The 12,089-nt window shown below is 39.9% G+C and overlaps 1 protein-coding gene and 1 long non-coding RNA gene across 2 annotated transcripts; one reads left to right on the top strand and one right to left on the bottom strand.

Annotated features, from left to right (window-relative positions):
* The first annotated feature begins 3,222 nt into the window (after positions 1 to 3,222).
* On the top strand, positions 3,223 to 7,787 carry LOC124698891 (beta-carotene isomerase D27, chloroplastic). Its single transcript, XM_047231287.1, has 7 exons — positions 3,223 to 3,526; positions 4,895 to 5,034; positions 5,206 to 5,298; positions 5,633 to 5,694; positions 6,221 to 6,327; positions 7,402 to 7,491; positions 7,577 to 7,787. Exons 1-7 carry the CDS (start codon positions 3,223 to 3,225, stop codon positions 7,609 to 7,611), a joined length of 831 nt encoding a protein of 276 aa, XP_047087243.1. The 3' UTR covers positions 7,612 to 7,787.
* LOC124698893 lies at positions 4,825 to 7,474 on the bottom strand. Its single transcript, XR_007001162.1, has 3 exons — positions 7,378 to 7,474; positions 5,172 to 5,395; positions 4,825 to 5,048 (listed from the first exon to the last, which is right to left on the bottom strand). It is a non-coding gene; the product is annotated as an uncharacterized LOC124698893 (long non-coding RNA).
* Positions 7,788 to 12,089: the final 4,302 nt, after the last annotated feature.

Raw genomic sequence — 12,089 nt, 5'->3', positions numbered from 1 at the left:
AAAATTAAGTTCGAGGTTGGATGAACCGAACGTTCCTATCTGATTATTCTTGCTAGTTGGGATGCTCGATTCAAGTGTAGATGTGGATTGGATTGCCTTGGACGCTCCGGAAACTAGTTGCATCTTTCGATGTTCCAAATGAGAGGGGGGGGACGTCGACGTCGCTGGGTATTGTCACGTGGCTAACAATCGATCGTTCTGAAGATCAGTGGAGCAAATTTAAATACGTAGTCAACATAGTACTATCATTATGGTTTCGAGTCTGAAATGTTGGATCAGCAAGTGCCTACAACTGATACCACGGCACAAGTATAGTTCTCTCGGAGTTCCCTCCGTACAAGAGACGAAAATGTTTCTAAAAATAAATTCAATACTACCTCCATCCTAAAGTTTAAGATTTTTTTTAATAGTTAAACTAAGTAAAGTTTGACTAAATTTTTAGAACAATCTATCAATAAATATAATATTTTATACATACCATACGAAAATATATTTTATTATCTATTTAATGATACTAATTTTGTATTTTGCATATTAATGATTTTTGGTAAAAGCTTAGTCAAATTTAACATAATGTAACTTTCTAAAAATAATATAAACCTTAAACTTTGAGATGGAGGTATGATCAGGTGCTATCTACAAATAACATATAGCCAACATATACAATAGTTTGCTACAAAAATATGCACTTTACATGATCCACCTTTCACTCTAGGAGCATGTGCTAGAGTCAGCTAGAGCCAGGGACGGAGGCAAAAGAAATACTGTAGTTTGGATGTACAGAGATAGGAGATTAAAGTTTAAATAATTAATTATAAGACTAACTCAGGGTTGTGAGCTATGTTTTAGTACAAATTTACATTAGACTTACACACTTTCTTTTCTCCCAAAAAAATATGGGTGTACATTTGTACACCCATATCCATAACTGGCTCCGCCTATGGCTAGAACTCACTTATCTTTTCTCTCCTTCAACTAGACAAAATATATTATTTTAATTTTTATAGCCCACTGATTAAAATTTATTATAACGATGACACTCACTTTTGGTCGATGCGATGTGATCTGTAGTGCGAAAAGTGGTGTATTGCCATACGAGCCTCGGGGGCAACTAAGTACATTTGAAGATAAATATGCATATGAGTTCCAACCAATAATTAAAAATCGATGGGCAACGTATGAAAATCTAAGACTAGCCACAATGGGAGTATCATAGGTAGTATCATGCATGCCATATAGGCAAAAATTTGATATGGCACATCAATTAATGAGGAGAGAGGTGAGAGTAGTATCATAGGTAGATACGGTATCATAGCACGTAAAACTAGAAGTTTTAGTGGCAAACACATCATGTATACATATTTGCATTGAGATTCTACAAAACATTAAATATGATGCAACTATGATACTAATTTATGATACTATGCATTGTAAGTGTTGTATCATAAACTAATATCATATGCATGATACTAGTCTATGATACTTCCCATTGTGACTAGTCTAACTAGGCGTGTTTGATGGGACACGGTTTTGCGAGCACACTTAGAGATGCAAGTGGGTCATTATTAAGGTACCCTCTAACCTCTTTACTACTTCCTCCGGATCGGTTTAAGAAACGCGCACGCAATTTAAGATAAAGTTTGACCGTTGAATTGGTCAATGAAATATAAATTATATATCTACAAAATTTATACCATTAGATTCGTATTAAAATAAGGTTTTCAATGATATAATTTTTGTAACATATATTCTATATTTTATTGACTAAAATAATTGTCAAAGTAATTTCTTGAACTACGTGCGTGCCTGTTAAACCGGTCCGGAGGGAGTACTTTTTTTTTGAACTAAAGAGGGTTAGAGGTAGAGGGTACCATAATGGTGACCCACTTGCATCTATAAACACACTTGTCCTCTGATTTTGAAAAAATAAATTGAAAATGGTACTTTGGAATTTCAAAAGAGATCGCAATTTTATTTTTGGTGAGAATGTATAAATGTTCTGTATATTTATGCAAAGTTTCACTAGAAATATGAGTTCTATCTAAGGCTACAAAAAAAGTATTGCTGTATAAAGGAATAAAAAACTGTCCCAAAAATTATGTTTTTTTGTGTACTCCAGAATACACCGTATTTGTTAACAAATTCAATAAGTTTTTCATGACGGCTCAAGAAGTGTCTAACATTAGCATTATTCCCCCCAAAAAATCCTCCAGCAAAATGATATTCATTCTCACGTCAATGGTTCTTTTCGCCTGGTTAGGGTGTGTTCGGTTCCAGAACGCGAAGGAATGGAATGGAATGGTTCCGTCCCGAGGTCACGGGACGGTTCCGACCCTGTGTTCGGTTCGGAAAGGAACGAGGAACGGAATGGTTCCATATTGTGTTCGGTTGGAGGAACTGGGACGGAACGGAATAGTGGCCTAAACATGATTTTTTTTGTCCAAATCAAAATTAACACAGCCCTAAACATAATTTTTTTGTGCAAACCAAAATTATCAAATAGCAAAGCCCCCGCCGCTCGCGTGTGCTCTGCCGCCGCCGCGTGCGCTGGCCGCCGTCGGGCGTGCCTCGCTGCCACTCGCTTGGGCCGCTCCGCCGGATGAGCTGGCTGCCGCTGGCGTGCCTCGCCGCAGCGCGTGCTGGCCGCCGAGCCTCATCGCTACCGCGTGCGTGCCTTGCCGCGTGAGCTGGCCGCCGCTGTGAATGCTTGGCCGCCGCGCGCTGAGAGAGTTCTTTTTTTTATTTGTTAGGTGATGAACTGATGATTAACGCCTCGTTCCTCCAGATTCTGCCAAATCGGTGGGATGGGTTCGTTCCGCATCTTTGCGGTATATTCCATTCCGAGGAACGACTTGGTTCCATTCCTTCTACCCAACCGAACACAAGAATGGGTGGTAGGTGCGGAACCATTCCGTTCCATTCCACCTGATTCCGGAACCGAACACACCCTAAAAGCAGGGAACATAAGCCAAAGCCCATTAAAAACCGACACAGCCCTCTTGTCCATTCCAAGGCGAGAATCGTGAGAAACATGATTCCCTGATCCCCACCACACCAAGATGCCCCTCCCTGCCATTTGGGCTCTTCCTACTCTTTGCACCTTCCACATCACCGCCCCCCTTGCTCTCTCTCTCTCTCTCTTTCTCTGTCTCACTGAAACCCCGTCTCTCTACAAGTACACCCCTCAGAAAGACACACGCACACAACCCTACACACAAAACCATGGAGGCCACCGCGCTTGTGCTCCTTCCTCAAGGTGGGCTCACGGTGGGAGCACCTCCCTGCTCGCGTGAAAGAGGCGTGTCCTGCGTAATGAAGAAGAGCTACGGGAGGAGGATCAAGCGCTGCTCCACCGTGCGATCGGTCATGGTGAGGCCACAAGAGGTAACGCTAGCGCCGATACCAGCGCCCCCAGCGCCGGTGAGAGAGACGGTCGCAGGGACGACGGCGACGACAGTGTACCACGACACCTGGTTCGACAACCTGGCCATCGGATACCTGTCCAGGCAACTTCAGGCTGCTTCTGGTTCGTGCCTATATTCATTTGCAATTTTGGAATGATCCACTCTGCGTGCATGTTGTTCTAGGCTTCTAGCCATGTGAGTCGTCTTCGATCGTGATCATCTATGCTGCATTAGAAAGGGGACGAAGTTCTGGTGAATGAACCAATGTTATTTTCAGCTTTTCGTAATAATAACTTCGTCACGCAGCCTTAGACTGATAATAACAAAGCCGCCGTTCCTTGGGCGCCCACTCGATCTCTGTCTCAACGAGGAAGACGGTCATGTGCCTCTCCGACACTTGTGTCCCACACATCTTGGAAAGTAGGTAGATGGTCGGTCCCCGTGTAAAATCCAGCTGAGACATAGTCGATACATGCATACGGTGGCAAAACAACTAATAAAACTTCTCTCTTATCGTAAGGATCAAGTATCTAGTAGTACTAGAAGCTTGTGATTAAGTAAAAAAAAAACAAATCGAGTTTGATATTAGATGCCTCAGAAGAATAAAATGGAGCTTTCCAAGATGCTTCTCTTCGTCGTTAGTTGCTTGTCTTGCCACCTGACGGGTGCTACTATGGTCTATATATATGCCATTTTTGTCTGTATAGACGGATTAATCAAATCTAATTACCTAATGATTAAACGGTTCTGCTTACGTATGTTATGCATGCTGTGAACGTGATGCTTTCCTCTCCGTACGTAGCACAAGTTTTCTACTTAACGTGCTACAATTGTTGTACTTGTACGATCATGTTAACGGTATATATAATTCCATTCTCTTAACGTGAGAGAACAAGTCACTCCATATAAGTGATAACAGTGTAATCCTAAAAATGAAAATAGCAGCTCTGTAAGCCAAATTTTGTATACACAAGAGCTTAACTAGGAGAAACATATTGCAAAACAAGCAGAAGTGCATCAGCATATAGCTAGGCAACTAAGAGGGGTCATAACTTGCCGGTTGTATAAAAATGGGAGGCGCACATTCTAGGAATCTTTTAGTGGTGAGTATGTCCTTTATGCTGTTCTTCTCCCCCTCTTCTAAAAAAAAAATCGTACAAGTAACCTCCGTGATCGAGAAGCGTTGCTAATGGAGAAGTCAACCATCACGTAGCACATGGTTTTCCTCTAGGAGTTAGCCACTTAATTAGTGTGTCTACTGTGTGCATGTGTAAATTCCTGTGTTTGGTCCTCCGTATCCCTCGGATTTTCCGTGACTAGACTGGCGAATAAGTAGCATCCAGCAGCCATGACGTACTCCTGTTCTTTTTTCGCCCCTTTGATGGTACATAAGAAAAGTAGATTTTTTTTCTGTATAGAGGATGTTGAGGTCCAAACTAAGGAACTTGCCGATTTACTTACCTTTACATGTATTCATTTATGCACTACAGGGTTAAAGAATGCAAAGCCTGGCTACGAGGGCTTGATAGAGGCTGCTGTGGCAATCTCCAGAGTCTTCAGGCTTGAAACACAGGGCGGGATTGTGGCCAAAGCTCTCGAACAAGCAATGCCAAGTTATATCGTCACAATGGCAAGTACACTTCACTACAAGGAAACATAATTAACTTTAGATGATTTCTAGTATTATTCACTTGCATTACTAGAAACCATGGAAGTTATCTCTTAAAAGGAGGGAAATAACAGTAGAAGCTTTGTCTATTTGTTTACCTGGATTTGCGTTGAGAGAATTTTATTTGGGCAGATAAAGGTGATGATGCCGCCTTCAAAATTTTCCAGGGAGTACTTTGCTGCCTTCACCACGATATTCTTCCCTTGGCTTGTTGGACCGTGTGAGGTATATGCACAGCTTTTCTCTTGTTAAGACGTTCTTGCTCCATGTAAATATGTAATGCTTCGATTCAGAAAAGGGATGCTAGTGATTCTGTTGATCCCTGTGCAAAATGAATGACATAAGCCTCATACCAAGTTGATAAATATTCCAAGAGTACTTCTATTTTCCCAAAAAAATTGTAGGATGTGAAATCGACACCTATAAGAGTATCATTTTTCTATGAAGCAAAATCTGAAGCATATCTAGTGCATATGTTAGTTTGAAATGCAGTCACGCATGGAATACACCTCCCCACTTTGGATAAGTTGTCTGAGTGATCATTATGTCATTGAACCAGGTAAAGGAATCTGAAGTCAATGGAACAAGAGAGAAGAATGTGGTGTTTATCCCCAAATGCAGGTAATTCAACCATAACTTTAACTAGGTTGAATATAAGGTATCTGAAACATATTGGTCCAAATGGTTTTCTGGTCTCAAAATTCATAGGTGTGAGAATGATTAACAGAGTTTGCAATTAACAGGGCATGATTCTGCAACCATCAATTGGTTCTGAATAAACTTTTTGCCATATGTCAAACTTACTCGAGTACCTCCACTTAAAAGTAAAGGCATGAAAGTACTAAGGCTGACATGCAACTTGTATTGTCCATGTCGTAATTGTGGCAAACTGACGATCCTACTCACACTCCACAAACTGCCTACAAGAATTGATAAAGAAATATCTAAGAGGCCAATGCACCATACCAGTACTACAAATGTTAGACACTATCTTTTTTTTTTTTTTGAAACGGGAGGAGATACTATCTCAATTATCACTGATTTAAGGAAGATATTTACTAAGGCACAGAGTACAGACATACAGATAAATCTCGAGACAAGGAACTAATGCTGATCTTTCTTTATTTCTTATCTTGCTCTGAGATAGATTTCTGGAAAGCACCAACTGTGTCGGTATGTGCACGAATCTTTGCAAGATTCCATCCCAGAAGTTTATGCAAGAATCGCTTGGAGTTTCTGTCTACATGTCACCCAGTAAGCTTCCTTTTCTAAATCCATGAGACTATCCTGAATACTGTGTACATCAGTGGGTAACCAATAACTGAGCTATGACTTGTTTGTATACCAGTAAAATGACCAAAATAAAAACTCTGGCCCGCTGAATGAAGTCAGCAGGAAATTAATGAACTGTCATTGAAGATGTGTTAAAATCTGAAAGTGTATCTCTGGCTACCCTGGTCAGTGACCTAATAATACATCAACATTGACTTGAGTGAACTTAGAATATTACCTTTCCACTTTAAGTAGTGTACAATAGGCCTATAGCCACCCAAGTGTTTAGACTAACTTTCAGAGTGAAACGTTAACTCAAAGCATCCACGAGATAAAGATTCTCATATGAATAGTACAGAACTTCATACATTAACCTTAAGATCTTGCCACCTATACCTACTGAAGTTCTTTACCTTTTTTGTTACGGGAACCACATGCTACCATTTGGGGGACAAAAGGGTTGGGGTGGGACTAACATGTTTGCAAGTCATAAAGCAATTGCAAGCATTTGGCCAAAATAGGGCTACCCCCTATGTGTCATTCTTAGTGAGTGGCAATAAACAGCAGATACAAGTTGCGTGCAGGGAAAATACAGTATAGACACCTTCACCTCACAGTGCAGAGCCAGCATGTTACAATTATCAGAGCAACATGGTTCAACTTCACTTATGAGAAGCACTCGTGAGTGTTGGGTCTTCATGGTGATTCGCGATGTATTTCAGCTGCAACAATGATTGTATCTAGGCCATATGATGTTGATATTTTATGACGGCAGTCCACAGAATGAGAGATAAATTTAAGTTGGGATATGCAAGGCATGATTTTCCTTGTGCTTATACAGTATATTGCAATGGAGTGTTTCCAACTCCATGTCTGATGCCAACAAAATCAAACCATCTGTTATTTATCAACTATTTTTACATTTGGAATAAAAAACTAACACAGGAAGGCATATCATGTTAAGTTCAAACAAACCCTAAAAGCCCTTAATAGTTAATTAGGTAAGAGAGGAAATATAATATATGTACTTACACCAATCACATTATTACTGTTCAGATTTTGAAGACATGAGCTGCGAGATGATCTTTGGACAGCAACCTCCTGAAGATGACCCAGCACTGAAGCAGCCCTGCTTCCGCACAAAATGTATGGAGGTCACCGGAAGAGACATTTCAACAGATTCAACCAATATTCCTCTAAGTTCTTACGCCTTTTTTACTTTTATATGCAGGTATTGCAAAGCAGACCTATGGTGTGAATTGCTAGCATATCTGGTCAGAAGGAAATTATTAATGATTAAACACCCCCTAGTTATCAGTGAAACGCCTACAGCTCCATGTCCTTCATTCTGATTCCTTAGGGAAGCAGCACTAGATCCATAGTTGTATTTTTTTAGAGAAACTTGCAGAAAGCATTTTAATACATACAATTACTGTGTCAGATTGTTACCAAGAATAGTCTAAGATGAAATGGGGAGCAACAAAAAGTATCATATTACTCTGAGCAAGAAATCTGTACCATCACTTAGTGGACCATGATAATACTTATCTGTTGCAGGAAGACTCTGTGGGTCCACGTCAAGTTGGGTCCAGTAACAGAAGATCAATAGTTTTGATTATTAATTTAATCTTTATACTTCCAAGACAAAGTCTGCTTGGATTGTGAAGGTAAACAGTGTAATCACCAATTTGCTCTGGCAATTGTGGGAATAGAGAAAGACAAGCATTCAAAACTGATTTGTTCGCCACATTTAGAGCACCTACCATGACCCACCTCTGCCCTAACGAACCTCCACCCCTGCCTACCAGCAATCCAAGAAGGTAAAATCCAGAAAGAGGCTGCTATTTGGTATAGTTGGCATGAGCAAAATGATCAGGGAGTTGTGTGCACGACCGAAAGAGCAAAATTTAACATGACGGCCTTCATAGTACTAGTCTGGGATTATCATTTCTTTACTTATCTTGTAATTTACTAGCTCTTCTCATCTGATCTTGCACAACCTTGTAATATTTCACGCCATCTAAAATATATTCCCAGGTAAAAGGTTAGTGTTTCAGAAAAGGTTAATTGTCTCTTTGTTGCGTATTTTCTCTAAACTCTTTGTGAACAGCATATCTTATTCTCCTACGTAATCGAGAATGTAAGAGAGGCTCAATGTAAAGACAGGACCTAATACATTTAGGTCAACCAAGAAATAAACATAAAATCACCCCCACAAACCTTGCAGGACTCTGAGGCTTGTGTCATGGCCATGGAAGAGTGCAGCTGTGCGACGAACTGAAGGCGAGTTACCAAACTACTCTAGGCGATTACCTCCGGAAACCCATCTCCTTCTATGTACACCTCTTTCAGTTAACCATTCCCGCACAGTTAACCATTGCCGCATAAATTAATAACTTCAAGCAATATATATAGACACACTATTGTAATATATTTATAAAATGTGCAAGAACATAGAGAAAAGGAGAAAGCAAGACTCGCTTTGCTCTTATAAATTATAATGTTTTAGCTAAGAGTTTCTGACAGTAGATTGCTCAATCACATAAGTTTGTTTCCTGTTTGTAACTCACCTCCATGAGGACTGTAACCAAAACCCTACCTTTTCAATGAAATGAAACACAAAGGTCCTTTGCATTTTCTCAAAAACATACTAGAACAGGATATAACTTTTACTCGTGACGATAAAGTGCACAATGGTTATATCAATCTAATACTTGCTCCAAAAAATATGCTCCAAAAAATTGGATTAAAATGACAAACACTCATATCTATTAAGGGAAACAATCAAACAACTGCTACAAAAAGGGAAGGAAATAGTTCAGCACATTTCTAGGTTGTGGGATATATCTCCAGAAAAGATGTCCTTCGTCATAGAGAAGGAAAAAGGTTTTCCACATCCTGATTCTGGAGAAACTGGTAAATAAATCATGACTGAGTTGACCAAAAGGGTATAAAGTATCACAGCTTCAACATTATTACAGAAAAGAATAGTTAGGATCTATCATCCTCAAGATGCCACTTTCTGGGACCTATAGCACTTGCAGAATATGTTCACATAAAGAATTCATACAACACGACAAAGTCAAGACAGGGATAATCATCATTCATCACTACCGACACGGTTTGCACTCCTATTGTGTTTTGGCTGCTGAGTTGTTTCAGTAGCCTGGTTTGACAATTCTATTGGCATTGATTTCTCCTAAATATGCAGAGCAGATCCTGATTCCTGACCGAATATGCTACACAATAAAAAAAAAATCTGTAATAACCACACGATAATATGTTAGAGAAAACGAAACCTTCACATTACCAGATGAACCATTTTTTTCATGACACTTATTTTCCTTCAAATGCATGTGAACTGCATGATTTCGTAGTACTAGTGCAACATATGGTGCACGGATAATTCTACCATTAAAGATATCAGTAGGACAGTAGATCATTGTGCATGATTCTATTTGTTAATACTGAATGAGTGAATGTCATTAGAGGTTCAAATCAATAGTGCAGCCTAAAACAAGTTTTCTGATTGTCCCAATTATAAAAAGATAAAATCTCCAGCAATTTTGAGTTTTTTAACTACTCCGTACCAATGTTGTTAGCTGGTGCGCTTTACGATTTAACAAGGAAATAAAATTCCTATCTCAAAGCCAGTACACGATCCATGCAGCTATGCTCTCTTTTTTTTTGTTGTTAGCTGGTGCGCTTTACAAGGTGGGAAAAGAGAGAAATCCGACAATTCAAACAATTCATTGTGACATGATATCCAGCATTGCAATAAATTGATAGTTTGGTACTTGATATTGTGTACTGCAAATATGTACAGAACTCGAAAGAATGTGATGAGCCCCAAAAGGCATAAGCTCCAGATCTCCATATAGTTCTGCCATCTAAATTCCTTATTGAAGCATTCCAGGTCGAAATCTCAACGATTACAGGTTTTTTTCGGCTGAGCTAGATAAGAAGAGCTAGCTAAATAATCATGACACCCCAACGACGAATTATTAGATACCAACTAAGGTGCATAAAGAATATGCTTCATGACATGGGAGTTATACGTGTACCATGTTACATTGAGATGGTGATCACTGGTCAGCACGAAAGGATTTTCATTTTTCAGATATAGATCAATAATGGTGATTTTAAATTTCAAAATTTTATTTTTCATCCAAGTCACTCACAACCCATATATGTCAACACAAAAATGTCAACCAAAAAAGACGACCCAAAAATGTCAACCAAAATTTCTGAAACTGGTTTTGTACACACAACTGTGCTTGACTAGGAAGACAAGCTAAAATGGGTTTATACTCCTTGAATCGACGGTTGAAGGGGGGCGGGGGTGCCTAACCCCGTGTGTAGCAAATTGCCTCTCTAGGATGCTAATACTGCATTACCATAGGCAGAGTGCCACAACTGTCCTAATTATGGACATTATGCGAGTGTCCAGAGAAGAAAAACAAGACATTCCTTGCTAAGGCTCTCTGTGAAGACGATGAGCCAGCACTCCTGTGAGAAGGGTGTTCAAAGTGCATGCCGAAGGGTGTGATATTGTTGGAAGACTCTGCACAGGTGGTGGTGTGATACCATCTTCGTAGAAGGCGCCGATGCCATTGTCATTAGAAAGGTTGGTATGAAGCCAATGACGCTGCTGTGATGCTATTGTCAAGTGGAAGAGTCGGTGTGAAGCCGAATCAGTGATGTGATGCCATCTTATATGGAGGGTGTGATGATGTTGCTCGACGTGAGGCGGTCGAGACCGTGAGTCGTCACAAGGAGTGCATGGTCCAGGTGATGTGGATTAGTAGGTCTAGTTGATATGACAAGATTAAGGGGGAGATTGTTAGAAGTATCTTGTCAAATATCTATGCATGCAGGTCAGTAGTGGTAAAGAGCTTTGGATAGGCGCATGAAGTTTCTACTCCAGGTTATAGATAGCTGTATGCTAGTAAGAAATAGTAGTAGAAGCAACGTTGAAATTGACCACTGGCTATAAAGTTGGTCATGCTTAATGGTTAAGAAATAGACAGCTAGAGCAGAGTCGGTTTGTGACTATAAAAGGACCAGCAGTCCACTTTGCATCGTAAGCTTATATTAGTTGAGATATCTAACAAAGCTTCCTAGTAGTATTAGCCTTGTGTGTTGTGTACGTGTGTGTGAAGCACATCAAAACAGAGTTGTGTGTGTGAAGCACATCGCTTTAGGAAGAGAGGGAGTCCTGGGTGAGAGCTCGTAGCCTAGCACCAACATGTAGCAACAAACTCTCCCTCTCCCTCTCCCTCTCCCTCTTTTCAATGAAATGAAACGCAAAGTATTTTTGCGTTTTCTCGAAAAAAGTTATATCAGTGCATGCATTTGTGATAAAGCGTAAATGAAAATCTTATGGTCAGTGGCTCAGATAGCAGTTACAGACTGCCTAAGTAATTTTCATGCCGTAACCATCAGTAGCATTTCAACATGTATAAATACCTGTGCTTAAGTTGGAATTATCAAATAGAATGCTTAGTTTGATGGTTTCCAACACGTAACTAGAAGCAATTGATCAAGGCAAAGAGTTGTAATTAAGTTGGAAAATTTGAGCATTGGTTATACTGAGAAAAAATATCAAAATGCCACAACTCAATGGTTCCTAGTTAGGGCATGAAAATTAGCCCTGTGTGTGAAGCACATCAAAACAGAGTTGCGTGTGTGAAGCACATCTCTTTAGGAAGAGAGGAAGTCCTGGGTGATAGCTAGTAGCCTAG

Source organism: Lolium rigidum, chromosome 3, assembly GCF_022539505.1.
Source record: "Lolium rigidum isolate FL_2022 chromosome 3, APGP_CSIRO_Lrig_0.1, whole genome shotgun sequence".
Lineage (NCBI taxonomy): Eukaryota > Viridiplantae > Streptophyta > Magnoliopsida > Poales > Poaceae > Lolium > Lolium rigidum.
The sequence above is the reverse complement of the archived record's forward strand: the minus strand, read 5'-3'. Positions and strand labels throughout refer to the sequence as shown.